The following is a 17695-nucleotide window of genomic DNA, read 5'->3' as shown; positions in this document are numbered from 1 at the left end:
TACCTCCCCTATTCCATCCCCAGCCCCTGAAAAGTGTTCAGTTCTTCTATAGGACAGTAATCCAAATACAGGGATATTAATCTTTTTAACATTTTCCCAAAGTCATCCCATATGTTATTTCATACCAATTCACAAAAATATTACTGTTGTCTACTGTTAACCATATGCACAATAGTGTTACTTGTAACTATGCATTTTATTCTACTTCAGATCACCAATGTTTCATAGCTTAGATTGCCAACACTCACTTTCCAAACATGTCAAATCGCACAAAGATATATTTTAGCAGGTAGCTATTTGAATCTTGCAACCCATTGCAGGTCCTATCAAAGAACTGGCTCCTATCCCTCATCTAGTCAAGTTCCAGATCACTGCTTCTAAGATAAAATATTATAGGACTTACTTTCCCCACCAACCCAGTCAATACTTATTAAGATCCTTCCCCTACTACTTCCCACCTCATCTTCCCCACTTCATTATTTACCAATCCCCATACTTTTCTGTCAATTTAAATATTTTTCACTTAGTGTATTTTCTGTACAAAGCACCCTCCTAAGGCTATGGAAACACTTCTCTTTGTGTCACGGTTATTTACAACTCTGGTGTTTCCACTATAGTACAGACTAAGTATCAGAAAGTCTGCCACTTACTGGCTATATGCCGTTAAGCAAATTCATTTACCTTTTCTAAGGTTTAATTTCATTTACAAAGTGGGAATAATATATGCCTCACCCAGCACATGGGATTGTTGTAAACATTAAATAATGAATTTGTAAAGTCTTATAAAAATGATTATTACAGACTTTTGGTCCCTCATCCAAAATTCATGTATCAAGGGGGAAAAACCCACCTATATCTTTATACAGACCAGTTGTAGTTTTAAAATGTTATCCCCCTAGAACAGATATAGCTTAGATTTAAATAAATTACCAATTATATCATATCTCTTAATATCATGTCAGTCATTCTTGGCTTTTACCACAGAAACCTTCTCTAGTAATTCAACAATAAATAAATATTTATTGAAAACGTAAAATATGCCAGGCACTCTTCCAAGAACTAGTGACACATCAGTGAACAAGACAATCAGGTACCTGGTCTCATGGAGCTTACATGTTGAGCATCAAGATCTTAAAATATAATAGCTCAGAAGCCCAAGAGCTATTTAAGTAATCAAATGTGTTTTTACAAATCAAAATGTGTTTTCATTTAGAAAAAAAATTTAATCTCATAAGAACAGGAAATTTATAATCTCTTTTGAATTTGTTAAAATAAAAATTCTGTTTTGTAAATGGTAAACTATTCTTTTATAGCCTCTGCACATCTAAACAATTCCTTCATAAGTCCCTAATAGCAGGTCCTTCCCTTTTGGCAGGCAAAGGAACAAGGTACTGGGGAGTTAAAATGATGACTGAGGGTAACATTTTATTTGATTCTTTATCAAATCTGACTCTCCTCCCCCCCGCCCAAAAATCAGCTCAAACAAAACAAAACCAGCTTTTTCAGAAACTGCTCACTCTCTTTCATATAACCTGTTTTTTCTTAAGCCTTATTTTTAAAAAAGAGAAAATCGGGGTGCCTGGGTGGCTCAGTTAAGCGTCTGCCTTCAGCTCAGGTCATGATCTCAGGGTCCTGGGATTGAGCCCGGGGTTGGGCTCCCTGCACCGTGGGGAGTCTGCTTCTCCCTCTCCCTCTGCCCCTCCCTCTGCTCACGCTCTCTCTTTCTCTCAAATAAATAAAATCTTAAAAAAAATAAAAAAGAAAGAAAATAACTTCTTAAATGGGAGGTGAGTTTTTCCATCTAATCCTACTTTATTTTGTTTTCCTCACAGCAGATTCCAAAATGAGATATATGCAGGAGGCATAACGTCTAGCTACTTGGCAATTAATTCAGTCCTTCCCAAACCTGGCTATGCAATCACCTAGGCCCTGTTAAGAATACATACTTCAGCATACTTATATCTCCTAACTCCAATTCTCATATAGTAGGGCTATGGTAAAGCCTACAAGAATCTGTATTTGGTCTTGATGTGTTTGATTCATGAACAGGCATTTGGAAAATTTTCAATGTGTCACCCAAAGGTTCATCATTAAAGGCCAAGCACTGGGACGCCTGGTAGTGTCTGCCTTCGGCTCAGGTCTTGATCCCAGGGTCCTGGGATAGAGTCCCACATCGGGTTCCTTGCTCAGCAGGGAGCCTGCTTCTGCCTCTGCCTGCTGTTCTCCCTGCTTGTGCTCACTCTCTTGCTCTCTCTCTCTGACAAATAAATAAATAAATAAAATCTTAAAAAAAAAAAGAAAAAAGGGCAAAGCACCATATAGGCATCCCTCCATTAAAGGATCAGATATTGTCCCAGTTGTAGTACTAAGTTGGCAGTCTTTGGAAACTAGCTGGCAATACTTACTCTAATTCTAGTGTCAGATAACAATTCAGTAAAAAAAAAAAATTCATCTCCAAAAAATATAAAGAATAAATTACCATTACTTGGGATTCTCTTGAGGAGGAGTCTCTACCTAATGTAGTAGATACTTGTTGTTTGGAACTGCTCAGATGTCATTTCCCTTTCTTGTGGTAACTGAACTCCAATTTCTACCCCTTCCTCATGCAACTCTAATATTAATCTTGGTATAAGCTGTCTCACCCTCAGTATTGAGAGTGGCGCACATGATGAAGGCCTAAGCCTATCAGCATAGCATTCTTCTCACTACTGTGATTGGTTCAAGTATGGGCACATGACCTGAGTTGGCCAAATCAGTTAGAAACTTTATTTGAAGGTTAGAAAAGGCTTTTTCTTTCGACTGCACCTGAACAAGTCGACTTGGAAGCTAAACTGGCAATCATCCTACAATCACAATAATTTATCTATCTGAGAAGGAAGACAATACTAAGGAAGCAGATCTGGAAAACCAGCACCTAGTCACATCATTTAAGCCCTGAAAAAAAGACATTCCTGAAGCTAGAATCTACCTATAAAGTATTCAGAGACAATAAATGTTCTTTATCACTTAAGCTAATTTGGTTTGGGTTTTCAGTCCTTTACAATCAAAAGACTCCTAGTTAATACAGGTAAAAAGGAATACAAATCTTTATAGGCCCTTAGCCTTCAACTCACTAAATCTAGTGGCTACTCTCCAACTATTACAAGAAGGAAGAAAGGGGCAGGGACTGAGCTTGAATGCTACAATTACAAAATAAGCCCACTGCTTTTATTTAGATTATAATCATAATTCATTTAGTTATAATAAATAATTTACTCTAAAACTATCCAAGAAAAACTATGTGAGGTTAATAACTTCTTCCTCCTTCTACCAGAAAGATGGTAGAAGCTATGGGGGATGCACCTGAATAGGGTAATGCCAAAAAGCCAATTAGCAACCTGGAGTGGCAAGATAAGCACCTACAGACAAAAAAGCTTTGGGCCCAGGCCAGATGAGCACAGGGCATGAGGGCAAAAGGGACCACGGGGCAGCCATTTATCATCAGCTTACAGTATTGTTTTTGTGAAATTTCAAACTCTGTTTTACAGATCATCACATTTAATGTTCACCACTACTTTATGAAGTAAATTATTATTAACCCCATTTTATAGTTTGAGGAAATGGCTGTTGTAAAAGAGTTTAACTGACTTATCCAAGGTCAAAGAAAAGAAGAAAGGAGGAAGGGGTGGAATAATGAACATCTCTTATTGTTTGCCCTGTCCCACTGCTCTTGCTTTCCTGAAAACTGCCTCCCCATTCTCAGAGTTCTCAAGTGATCCTACCCTCCTTGGCCCCTGATCCAAGCCTAACTAATGACTCGTTTTGCACCAGAGCTCTCTGGATTTAAGACTCAAAGACTTGAAAAGAGTGGCTGAAGCTGAAGCTGTTAGATATAAAGCTCCAGTGCTCTGGGCAGCCATATTTTCCACAAGTGACTAAAATCAGTCTACAATGAGAGAGAATAACACAAAGAAAGAATAAGAAAATACAGGGAGAGCACCTTGTTTGCATTGGAGGCCCAAGTTCTAGTTCTTACTGAAGCTCAACTGAATCTCTGAGATCAGGTTTCCCTGAATCGATAAATTCTTTTTGCCTAGGAAAATTCAAGTTGAGTTCTATCATGTATAACTGTCAAGAATCCTAACTAATTCAGAGGGAAAGAACAGGGGTATAGGGTGAGGCGATAATCATTCACAACAACTGACAAGTATTAATTGAACAATAGTGTCCAAAATTATAATAAGCCCTCAAGGAATTCTCATTAGAGAGGTAATAATACCAACACTCAAGACAGACTCATACAAGACAGTGGTGATTAAGTTCTAAACTACATGAGACAATTACAAATACTGTAAGCCTTCGAAAAAGAAAATAAAAGTATAACACAGTTGTGACTTATGTTAGAATATAAAGATGAGAAAGGAAATTGGTGAGGAGAATATAGAGGAAAACTCAGATCTGAGACAAAAAATAGGGCCTGGAACTGTGAGAGCAAAGGTAGGGAAAAGCAGGCAACATGCCATAGAAACTGAGAAAATCACCTGGACCAGTCTACCTTGGAGAGTAACAGGAAGTAAGGCTAAGTAAATAGGTAAGCTAAGACCACATGACAAAAAGTACTAAAGTTAAGAAAAAGAAAGACACAATATGGATTATATTGGCAAACTGCTAGGGTGTCCCACTAATCCAAGAATGTTGGGTTAAAAATTTGGGCTTGGGTAGGGCAGTCATAACAGAAAGCAAAGATAAGATTTAAAAAATATATTTCAAAAGAAGAATCCCATTCTACTCGTCTTCCAAGTTTCTAAGCAGTACTGCTAAATACAGTGGAACCTTCATCAGATCTGTAACATAAAGGTAAAGAAAAAAGTAACTAGTAACATCTGGATGAAACTATGGCACCTACATATAAATTATTTCATTTATCCTCATAATTAAAATATATGAAGTATATATTATCATGATTCTCATTTGGCAGATTAAATATATTCAGGGTCAAAGAAGTTAGATAACTTGCCCAAGATCACACGACTAAATAAAAAGCTGGCCTGTGGTGTGGGGGAGTGGATAATAACACACTTGGTCAGCACAAAAGTCCTTTTTCCCAGAACAAATTACAAAGATATATAATGATGACAATGATGATGATAATGATAGCTAACATCCATTAAATGCTGGGAACTATGCAAAGCACGGTTACATGCATTATCGTATTTAATACTCCTAACAGCCCTATAAGAGTCTATGATTAATCTTATTTGAGGATGATGTGTTTGAGTCTTAAAAAAAACTAAGAACTTTACCTAATAACCACTAAGTTGTACACTTGAAACTAATGTAACATTGTGTGTCAACTACGCTCAAAAAAAAGCCACAAGGCTAATAAACAGCTGACCTGGTAGGGTTCAAAATCAGACAGTCTGACTCCAGAGCATGTTCTTAACCACTATGCAATACTGCCTCTATGATTACAGATTACTAGAAATAAGCAAAGGAAATACAATTAGGCTGAGATGAGTAAACACTTTTAGAGTGGATGATAAAAATCAGAGAAACATTTTCTTTGACCTACTGCTGAAGAAGTAGTAAAATTTAAGCAATCAATGAAAGAACAAATTAGAGATATATATCTAAAACAGAATTTCTTGATAAAGCTGGAAATGTAAATTTGTATCTAAAGACAAATTAATTTGGAGATGGTTTCAATTAGTGAATTTTTTATTATACTTCTAAAGAAAACCAAAGTTCAGAAAGTGGATATTATCTGTACAAGGCCATATAATTTTTCAATTTATAATTTACAGAGTCAATCAGATGAGTACATTCAAGGCTTCAGATCCTCAAACCCCATCCCATTCAGCTCAGTTTTTCTTTAACTATATCATACCCACGTTCTTAGAAATCAAACAAAAGTGTACTTCTGTTAGTGTTGTTAGAACTAAGATTTTTCCTGTAAAAGAAATACAAACTCAAAGTGATGATAAACTGGGGCGCCTGGGTGGCTCAGTTGGTTAAGCATCTGCCTTTGACTTGGGTCATAATCCCAGAGTCCTGGGATTGAGCCCCACATCACGCTCCCTGCTCAGCGGGGAGCCTGCTTCTCCCTCTGCCCCTCCCCCTGCTCATGCTTTCTCTCTCCCTCTCTCTCTTTCTCGCTTGCTCTCTCAAATAAAATCTTAAAAAAAAAAAGTGATGATAAACTGAAACTGAAATTATCAGTATATTCTTCTTCTTTCAAAAATAAAAACTCATAGTTCTATTCATTAAACAAGAACAAGAAGCAATTTCAACCCAGCCACAATGAATAACCCTAGAATCCCTATTGTGGTCTCAGACTATCATTCCCAACTAATAGGAAAGGAATGGCTGGCTTCCAAGGCTGGGGCAAGAAATGTACAAGATGAGCCTGGGCATCTTTTATACAAAAAAAAAAAAAAAAAAAAACCCCAAGGAAGCTCTATCAAAGATTATTAGAGTCATATACAAATCAGATGGGATTGTACTAATTTCCTTAAATACTGTCTATATCTTTGTAAATAGTCCCTTCCTTAAAGTTCTCTCAAATACCTCAGTTTGTGCCACATCTATCACACCAAGGCTCCAAAGTAGCTTATTCGGAAAAGTGGCAATTAAAGAGAAAAACTGAAATATTCATCCTGTATTTTATAAACTGTATTTCATGGTGAGCAAATAGCCCTATTGATGATGAGTAAAAGTTCTTAAATTCTTAAGTTCTCTTAATAGAAGAATTATAGTTAATAAATGTGAAAGGAATGACAGAATTAGAAAGTCATTATTTTGCTATCCCTAATGAAATAACTGATTCAATGGAAGATTATAAGTGGATGGAACCATTAGATGAAAGAATGATGAAGGATTTTACAAAGGAAATTATTACAGACAATTAACACCTGAACACACTGATTGACCTTAGCATCACTAAGGGTGGGCTAGCCAGGTATTATATGCCTCGTGATGTGAGGCAAAAGAAAACATAATCTATGACTAAAAATTTATAATTAAATCAAGCTTTTAGATCTAACTACCAAATTACAGGAAATATGGAAGATAGAGGAGCAAATTAAATGATTTCACAAGGAAACAACAACAAAAATCCAGAATGTGAAACACTGTACAGTACCAATGACCTAGTTTTTTCAACAAGACAATGTGAGGGTAAATAAGATACAGGGAGAAGACTGCACTATACTAAAAAGAGACTTAAAAGACCTTACAAACAAAAGCAACACGTAGACTTTGTCTGGATCCAGATTCTAAAAAAGCAACTGTAAAAAACACATTGTTTTATACACCAGGTAAATATGAATAAAACTGGGAATTAATGGTACCAAGAAGCTTTTAATTTTGTTAGACATGATAATGGCCATGGTGTTAATGAAGAAAATGTTCTCTGGTTTTTTTCAGAGATACTTACTGAAGTATGTAGGGGTGAAATGATAATATCTGGAATTTACTTTAAAATATTTTGGCAAGAGGGGCGCCTGGGTGGCTCAGTTGGTTAAGCGGCTGCCTTCGGCTCACGTCATGATCCCGGAGTCCTGGGATAGAGCCCCACATCGGGCTCCCTGCTCATCAGAGAGCCTGCTTCTCCCTCTCCCTCTGCCTGCCCCTCTGCCTACTTGTGCTCTCTAGCTCTCTGTCAAATAAATAAATAAAATCTTTAAAAAATAAAATATTTTGGCAAGAAAAAGGGTGATGGATGAAGCAAGCGTGATAAAATTCTGAAAATTGCAGAATCTGGGTAATGGGGGTTCACTATACTATTTTCCCTACTTCTGTGTATGTTTGAAATTTTTCATTTACAAAATTATCAAACAAAACAAAAATAAGAATCCCAACTCATGCAGAATCCTAGGACTCATCCCAAAAAATTCTGATTTTGTTTGTCTGGGCATGGGCCCAGATTCCATTTTTAACAAGTCCTCAAGTGAATCTGATACAGAGAATCTACAGACACATAGCTGAAAATTATACACTTAGACTACTTTACCACAAGTCTTTAAATATATCCCAAACCTTAAAGGAAAGGCATGATCATATCTCTTACCTCCCGTTTGAGCCTTACCCCATTCCTATCTGCTCAAAATTTACCCTTTTCCTGAGACTACCAATTCTACAAAAGACCCCTTTTTGTTTGTACTCAGCATGGTGTCCCCAGTGCCTATCAGAGTGCCCAGTACACACCAAATAAACATTTGTTGAATGAGTAACAGCAAAGAGAAAAAGGAAGAGTTAAATGAGGTCCACTATTTCAAAAGGAGTTCCTCTCAGATAAAATTTCAATTCCTTTCCAAAAGTCAATTTGGAGTATGGAATAAAGACTATAAAGTATGGGAATAAAACAGTAAAATAAAAATAAACTAGGAATAAAGAGGGGGCACAGGTTAGCATACCTTTTAAAATAAGACACAAGTATAAGACAACCTCTAAACCCTCTGAGACATCAACTTTGGACATTAATTTGAACATCTAATGTCCCACTAACTGCTTAGAAACTACAATGAAAATGTACTCCTATATTTCACAATCCCAAACAGGGAGGCCAGGTGTATTAGAGAAGTAAACTACATGTATACATTTTAATGGATATGCAAATGAGTAACTCAACTACTGCCTCCTCTGCTCAAAAAGTGCAAACCTCTACACTTACGGACACAAGTCACAAATGCAAAAATAAAAAACTGCCAAGTATAACAATTAATAATTAGTTTAGCATGATCTTCCAAGGCTATATAGAACTAGTTCCAAAAATAGCACTTACCAAAGATGGTTCCTATTCTTACATCTCTACCCCAACACCATTTAACTTTTAAATTCTATTAAGTAATGAATCAATGACACAACTTTTTAAGTTTTTACAGAAGTATAATAAACAAAGACTCATAGAATTTTAAAGACACAACGGACATCAGCAACTGTATGGACCAACTCTTCATTCTACAAATGGGGAAACTGAAGCCCAGATAAGAAAAAAGATTTACTTGGTCACAGAGAGAAATTAACAGCAAAACAAGTTTATGCCAATGCTCTCAATTTTCAATCCAGAGGTTTTTGTTTTGTTTTACTATACCATGCAAATGGCATGTTTCAAAAAATATTTTCCATTATGAAATGCAGCACTGTTTATCTTGTACACACGAGTGTGGCACACATTAGCTATGCTCTGTACTTAAACTAAATGGATGTACCTCTTTTTTAGTGAGGATAGGAATGGGGAAGTAGAGCTAATTATCTTCAGCAATAGAACTCCATATGTAGTATTTACTGACATGTGGGGTTTTTGGCTAAATATGAAAACAGAATCTCTTGTTTTTACCATATATACACATAAAACTTACAATTATGAAATAAAACTAAACGTAAAGTTATGCAAAAACTAATCTAAAACTGAGAATTTACTCTTTGTTCATTACAAATTTTTTTATGTGGTTCCTTCTTCTAGATTAAAAACATTTCTGACTCAAGAGATTAATGAATGGCCCAATTCATGTCTCAGCTGTTACTCTGAGCCACCTCTCTATACACCCACAGGGTACTTTTAGTGTAAGAGGGCCTATTTACAGAACACATACTGAAAGTACAAAAGATACAGAAACGGGACAAGATAACAACTAAATCTCCGCAAACCAGCTCCCAACTGCCTTTCTTATAAACCCCTGGCACAAAGTACGTATGTTATAAATCATGACTAAATAAATAGTCTCCAAAAGTCCCTCCCCATTCTACTCAATCCCATCTAAATGTCTCCGTTTTTAGTTACAACTGGTTCGGACAGTTCAGTAAAATACAGCTGGATTATGAATTTATGGGCATGGCTTGAGGTGCCATCATTATTCTGCACTTACAGAAGATAATAAATATCAACCTCCAGCTTAAACGGTGACTAGCATACAACAGGAATACTATAAATATGACAAAGATAATAATTACCAATTAAATGCTTACTAAATGCCATATGCTGTGATAATTGCTTTGTCTATATTATTTAATCCTTACAACAATCTAGTACTATTATCCCCTCACTTTTCTGAAGATGAAATAAACTCTGACAGGTTAAAATAACTCACCTAAAATCATCTTGCAAGTACATGGCAGAGCCTACATTTGAATCCAAGTTTAGAGCCTACAAAAGATTCACTGAATGAATGAGTGGAATAATTTGTTTTTTAAAAAAATTCTTGCAACTTGGTTTCATCAAAACAGTCTGGTCCAAACTAACCAGATATGCAATTGACTGGTAACACCCATTAACCCATAAATTATGAACACTGGCAGGCATACTGTTTTAGGCTCAAAGATTTAATGACTTCAGGTCTTTTCATTTCACTAATATAACCCCAAACGTGATCAATTCAACTAGTAGGATGCACAGAGGGATTATACAGTAATAATCTTGAATCGGGAACACTAGCCAAAATCTGTTGAAATAACCCAACATGTGGCACAGAATTGTTAAAGTTCACAACAAAAATTCCAGGTTAGTGACAGGGAGAATAGTGGTGTCAATGACAAGGAATTATATGGAAGAAAGCTCATTTTTAGAATATGAGAAATTTAAGTGATAACATGACATCCGGGTACAGATGCCTAGTGAGCAGTCAGATATTTAGGATTTTGTTTTTAAGATTTTACTTATTTATTTGTCAGAGAGAGAGAGGGAGAGAATAAGCAGGGTGACCGGAAGGCAGAGGGAGAAGCAGGCTCCCGCTGAGCAAGGAGCCTGATGCAGGACTCTATCTTAGGACCCTAGGATCAGGACCTGAGCCAAAGGCAGATGCATCCTAATATTTAGGATTGAAAACCAGAAAAAAAGACTAAAAAATAAAGACTTGGATATTGTGGGCATAGAGATGACAGCAGTTGAAGGTGTAAAAATGGATGAATTTTCAAGAGAGTGAATAAAAAGGTAAGTACCAAGTACAAGACCAAAGACTGAGACTGAGAGAAAAAAAAGTCAGCAATGAAAAAATGGGAAAGCACTGGGTTAAGAAGTCCAAGAAAAGAGAATCTAAAGGAAGAAAAACTAAAAAACAGAACACCTGAAACTTCATTTACATATGCTTCCTACATTCTGAAAAACTGACTAATGAAAAATGACAGTTAACAAAAACGTATAAAGGGGACAGCAATGTTAGAACTCAGTTATGCACTGTTCAACTAATATTGGTTCCCTTCTTCCCTCCATTTTACCCACTACTGCTACACCTCCACCAGCTACACAAAACTAGAAAAAAAGGTTATGCTCTTAACTGGCATCCTGAAGCAGTATGCTAAACAAGCTAAAGGCAAGACAGCTATTTTTTTTTAACTCATTTATTTATTTGTCAGAGAGAGAGAGAGAGCACAAGCAAGGGGAGTGGCAGGCAGAGGGAGAAGCAGGCTCCCCGCTGAGCAAGGAGCCTGACGTGGGACTCGATCCCAGGACCCTGAGATCACGACCTGAGCCGAAGGCAGACGCTTAACCGACTGAGCCACCCAGGCGTCCCAAGACAGCTATATTTTCAAGAAATGTATGTCACCCTTCAAGACAAATATATTCCTAATGCTCCCACCCAACTACCTTTGTTTTTCTTTGTTTTTTTTTTTTTTATTTTATTTATTTATTTGAGAGAGAGACAGATAGTGACAGAGATAGCCAGAGAGAGCACAAGCCGAGAGGAGAGGGAGAAGCAGGCTCCCACTGAGCAGGGAACCCAACGTGGGGCTTGATCCCAGGACCGCAGGATCATGACCTGAGCCGAAGGCAGACTCTTAACTGACGGATACACCTAGGCGCCCCTGTTTTTCTTTTTTAATTTCCAAATCATACGCATTTTTTCCTCTGGAAATTTAGACTTAAACTCTAGAGCTTATTGTTTTCAGAGGTACTCAAAACTATTGAGAAATTGTTAATAAGCCCCAGATAAAATAATTTTAAGCTTAAAATAAAGGCAGGGAAAAGGAAAACAGCTCGTGATAATCACTATAAACTATAATATGGACAGTAAGGGAACCATTAAGACACTGGAAAGAATGTGACTTACAGAAACCCAAGGTTGAGTGATTTGGATGATTTAGAAAATAAGTGAATAGTTACCATAATATTATCTGCAGACTATTTTAGCATTTATATTTGCAATATGAAAAACAGACTTATCTAGTTCTTAAATTATATGAGAAAAGGTTGGATAGCCACTTACCAAGGCTTCTTCCAGCTACATTATTTTATAACTACTAAAACTCATCATTAGGAGCTCAACACAAAAGGCTGTTTTGTGGGTTGGATTCTTTAGAAAAGATCTGCCAGTGGGGTCATGATCTCAGGGTCATGAGATCGAGCCCTACCTCGGGTTCCACGCTCGGCAAGGAACCCGCTTGAGATTCTCTCTCTCTACCTCCCTCCGTTTGCCCCTCCCCGTGCTCGCAAGTTCTCCTTCTCTCTCTCTCAAACAAATAAATAAAATAAAATCTATAAAAAAGAGAGAGAGATCTGCCAGCAGACTCTTCTGAAACCAAAAGTTTTGGGAACTTTCATTTCTGAAGAGTGGATCTACTCAAGTAAATGCTTGATTTTATTTCTTGATATCACACACACACACACACACCCTAGAAGTTGAGTGCTGCACATGGCACATTAATACATATTCAGTAAGTATCAATTAAATAAATCAACAATGGCCAAAATAATAAAGAAAGGCAACCAACTTAGAAGGGGTATCATCCCTACAGGAGATGTCCAAAGTCCAGATAGGAAAGAGTAAGAACAGACTCACTGAAAAAAAAGCAAAGTTACCTGATAGGCCATTCTGAATGGTAGAATGAATGAATCCTTAACGATGAACATAAAATACCATGCAAAGAAAAATCACGCTAGACACTACAAACTAAAAAAAGGATTTGTCTCCAAAGAAAAAATTCAATCTTTATCAAGTTCAGATTAATATGGTAATAAAATTTGAACAGCTATCAATAATTATGAAACCAAACAGAAAAGAGGGTCAAGACTATAAGACTACATATAAGGGGGGGGGAAATCTGTTGACTATTTTTCGAAATGTTCTTTCCCAAGTCTTAGGCTCCAAGATACCTGGCTGTCCTAACTCTGAAAAGGCTCTGATTGCCGACTTTCTTAACTCTTCCTCTTTGTTCAACTTTCATCTTTTACCCTTTATCGTTCTATCAGTTTCAACTTGCACGTCTGTGCAAATGATTTCCAAATTGTCATCTTTAATTATGAGCTCAGTTTCCTATCTCCAACAGTCTACAGGTCATTTCTTTGTGGTTGTTCCACCACTATCCTTTGAAACACAACCTGAAATCGAACTTAATCCGTTGCCTATTCTTCCCAAGAGATTTCCAAACCTGCCTGCTTGTTTTCAACAGTCTCCCTATAACCTAGCCTCAAATTTTTTAGCATCATGTATTTTCTCTCACTTTGGTTCCCCCCTCTCCCCAACCCTGCCAATCAGTGCCATCAATTCTTCCTTTCCCATTATAATGCCCCAATTTGGGGCTTCAATAATTTCTGCACTATTAATTTGTTAAATCCCCAATCTCTTCTTACACACTTCACCCTGCATACAACTACCAGATTCATCTTCGTTCATCCTGGCACAGTCTCATTTACAAATATTTAATAGCCACAACATACTGAAGAAAATCTAAACTCTATAGCCCAGCAATCAAATCCTCCACATTCTAGCCCCAATCTATGTTTCCAACTTTATCCTGTTCCCCTAAACATGTCACAGCCAATCACATCCTCTATTCATGTTATCCTCTACTCCTCTGAATGCACTCTATCTAAATCCTATCCACTCGTCATAAGCATACTCCGGCCCTCTCAACACACTCTTATTTTCAATAACCAAGAGCATGTATCGCCTACACCAATTATTTGAAATCTATCACACATTTTTTTCAGGCTGTAAAGTGTTCTGCTTTGTTTCTGTGTATAAATGTGAGATTAGGTGTTGTTTTCCTAAATAGATCGGACTTTCAAGTAAAGAGTCTCCATGCCTTATATTTCTTTGTTATCTTCCACATTTCAACAAATCTGTGAGGTTCCCACCAATGAAACTACGGCAAGAGGCTATACAACCTAAAAAAAAAAAGCTACTAAACCCTCCCTATACCGCTGCTTTATGGAACTAGGAGATCAAAAATCAAAACAGAATCAAAAGTAACAGAAATTCTTAGTAGAAAGATGTGTTCAAATTCTTTCCCATTCTCTCATTCAATAAAACGTTTTAAATTGTATTAAGCATCCACCATCCTTGCTGTTTCTCAATATGAAGAGCATCCCTAATGTAGGTGAGACATTTCAAATACACAACCCACAAGACTCTCCTTTCACAGTCAAGGATGCTAAAAGTAATTCTGAAAGCTTTGGGGAGAAATTTTCTGGTAAAACAGTACACATTTAAAAATATACACAAATATTTAGAGTAACAAAATGCATGTTAATTTTAAATGATCTACATGATTTTCCTGATTCAACATGAGATTTTTAAATATTACCTCTCTTAATGGCATTATTTTGTTCACTTAATCTTAATCCCAAATATTGTATACATGTAACATTAATTCTCTGAGGAGGCTGTAAATAACTATTCATATACATACTCCCTGTAACTTTAGAGATTATGCGGTTTTGTTTGGACTAAAATAGAATTATTATATAACTTTTAGTTGTTCAGTAAAGTAAAAGGAGAAACTCGCTTACAGAGTTTGCAACTATTAGTATCAGGGAAAATAGACAAAACTTAAAAACTAATTATTTACAGATAACTGTAACCAATGAAAGATCTTTAAGAATTTGGCCTTTCATTTCATAAAACTTCTTCAGAATGTTTTAAAAGTGACAATGGTAAGCACACCAGCACCAAAAAAGGCAGTTATGATAAAGTATCTGTGTGGTACTTGTGTAATCTACAATACTGTAAAAGAGTTAATAATGTGATGACCTATCAGTGATCTTAGGTCTTTACACTTAACAGTCCAGCAACAAGTTCCCCCACACTCAAATCACCTATGACATTTTGGCTCAAAAATCACTTCCTCAATATCGATTCTCCATTGTCACTTCCAAGTCTAAAAACTAAACCCTTGGGAGCTAAATCGCTCTAAGTGGAAAGTAGTCTTTCCAGTATTACTGTCAAACCGATCAAAAAGATTAATATTACTAAGATCGTCATTCAACAAACTATATATGTAGAAATAACTAACGTGATAACTTTTTATGTGATGCCTGCAGTAGAGGTTTCTAAGTATCTTTTGTATAATGGTGAACTGAGCCAGAGCTAAAAGTTCAGAGACTAGTTAGTACAGGGCCAGTCCACAGATAAATAAGGCCACGGCATGAGATTTTAGTGGTGCTCCAAAAACTCTTCAGGAGAAACAGCAGATTTTGGTGTTTTCCAAGATTATGCACACCTGAAACTTTCTTTTGCAAATAACTAGACTGAAAGCAAGAGGAAAAGCAAATACTGAACCCCAGACAAGCAAAAGACAACAGCGCTACTCACCAGCAAACAATCTGAATTCACTTCCGATTTGGGATCCCGCAGCAGGTTGTCGATTTTTTCAAACCGAGTCTCAAAACTGTCCCCAGTCGACATGTTGCTGCTACTGTGACAATACCCTCGTACCAGCACCAGCAGCGGAAAGCAATTTCAACCAACTTCCTCCGGCGATGGGTTCGCGGCCGCGGGGTGGAGAAGCCGGAACCTCAGGGTCACCAGGTGCGCCCGGTTCCCCCTCCTCCCCCTCACTGAGGGGATCTCCGCTTTCCAGACCCCCGGCTGGGGGCAACGGCGACCCACAGCCGCTCCGACGCCCAAAGTCGCATCCCACCCGGCAGCCCCTCACGACAGCCGACAGCGCTGTCGCCACCAGCCTCGTTGCTCCGGCGAGGTGCTTCAGCCTAGCGGGCCCCAGCCGCCTTCGCCATGGAGGGTTCCCCGTCCCGAGATGGGCAGGAGGTGGGAGAAAAAGAGAAGCAGGGTGGAGACTGCTCCGGGCAGCAGGGGAGGGAGAAGAGGAAAGGCGAAAGCGAAGGGCGGGTGCGGAGCTGTGCCAGCTGCCGCCGCCGCTTGGGCCACGGGCCCGACCCGTTCCGCTCACAGGCGCTGTAGGCGGTCTAGCCCCGCATCCCCGGGTTTCCTTGGCGCGGCCCGACGCACCGATCCGGCTCTGCTAAGAGCTGGTCTCCGCGGGATAGCCTCACTCTCCCATTTTGTCCCGTCGCTACTGGGGTGCTGCCGCGCTGTCCGGCGGGGCAGGGCGAGGTCGGTGCCCGATGAAGACTTAGAAAAGGCTGGAGAGCGGGCGGTGAGGAAGACGAGAGTCGGGTCCCGGCGGCTGCTGATGGGGGAGCTTCTGGGAGGGGCTGCGTCCCCTGCTCGGGAGAGGGCGAGTCGCGGCGGCGAATGCCTGGGGGGGTGGGGCGAGGGGGGCCGTGAGGGACTAATATGTCCGCCTTCCTGTTCAAACAAACGGAGACCGCCGGCGCGGACTGCGCATGCGGGGCGCGGCCGCTCGGAAGGAGAATCGGTCCCTCGACACGCGCGCGCGCGCGCGCGCGCGCGCACGCCGGCGCCTCCGCAGGGTTGGGCTGGGCCGGGCCGGGCCGGGCCGGGCCGGGCGGGGCGGAAGGCGGGGCGCGCACGGGGCCTCGCCGGCGGATGGGGAGGGCTGGTAGCGGAGAGGCGGGGACAGGGTGCGGCGGGCGGCACCGCCTCGCCCCGGCTGGCTGTGAGGAGCCAAGTGGCTCTCTGGAGCTGGAGCGGAGGTCGGGGCGGGTTTGGCGAGGGGTCGGCGAATAGGAGCGCGGAGCTCTTTCTGTCTCTGGTCGCTTCCTAAGTAGCTGCCTCAACTCTGCTTCCTCTGGGCTATAGTCGTCCGGAGCTTTCTGACCAGAAAGAAAGGGTGCTTGTTATTGTTATTTTGCAAATAGGTTCTTTTCTAAGCGAGATGCCTTTTTGCCGGCAGGCAGCAGCATTTTAGCACCAGCGGAATGTAGTTTTCAGTAGTACTTCATCGTCGGCCCTCCAGGAGCGCCACAATGTTTAAACCGTCTGCGATTCCATGGGAAAATTACGAAGCAATGCAGTACTCAACTCTCCTAAGCCGAGCGTGTGTGTCAGGGGAGCACTAAAATATTGATTCCGGAAGATATAGTCCATAGAAATCAAGTTCAATTTGTTTAAAAAAAAACCAATATTTTTAAGTTACTCATACTAGTTCTTCCACACCATTATCACTCCAATTGTAGTTTTCTTCATGTGTGATCCTGCCCGTTTCGATTTCAGAAAGCTCAGTGAAACTTAAAATTGTGATTTTAACAGAACCAATGTAGAATATGAAAATTATGGGCATTTCCTCTTAAGTCAATTGCTTCATTGACTGTGGTGTGAGAGGGTGAAAGACTTGTTACTCAATCTGCTGATAATGTTCTTCATTGCTGTCAGCGGGAAATCTACCTTAATTTATTTCTAATCAATCTTCAGTTTTGCTCATAGGTCAAATTAAAGATTGCTAGAAATAGAAAACGTGGATGTGTTTCCCCACACTGGAAAATGCTACGGATGAACCAATTGTCTCCCTATGTAAAAAAACATTGCTCTGCGTCTACCACACGGTGTGAGTCAGAGGTTAGGAAAATGTTATATTGTTTGAAAAATGTCTCTTCTATTTTCACTTTATTATATACAAG

The 17695-nt window shown here is 39.2% G+C and overlaps 1 protein-coding gene across 1 annotated transcript in view; it reads right to left on the bottom strand.

Moving 5' to 3' along the window:
* ROCK1 (Rho associated coiled-coil containing protein kinase 1) overlaps positions 1-16480 on the bottom strand; it is a 127575-nt gene extending 111095 nt beyond the window's left edge. Inside the window, exon 1 of the mRNA XM_081802543.1 lies at positions 15507-16480. Coding sequence (XP_081658669.1) covers positions 15507-15599 — 93 coding nt within the window. The 5' untranslated portion in view covers positions 15600-16480. The remainder of the gene's footprint in view (positions 1-15506) is intronic.
* Positions 16481-17695: the final 1215 nt, after the last annotated feature.

This window comes from Leptonychotes weddellii, chromosome 13 (genome assembly GCF_054177405.1).
Source record: "Leptonychotes weddellii isolate Sample4059 chromosome 13, ASM5417740v2, whole genome shotgun sequence".
NCBI lineage: Eukaryota > Metazoa > Chordata > Mammalia > Carnivora > Phocidae > Leptonychotes > Leptonychotes weddellii.
Note: the sequence above shows the minus strand (reverse complement) of the source record. Positions and strands in the feature narration are given on the sequence as shown.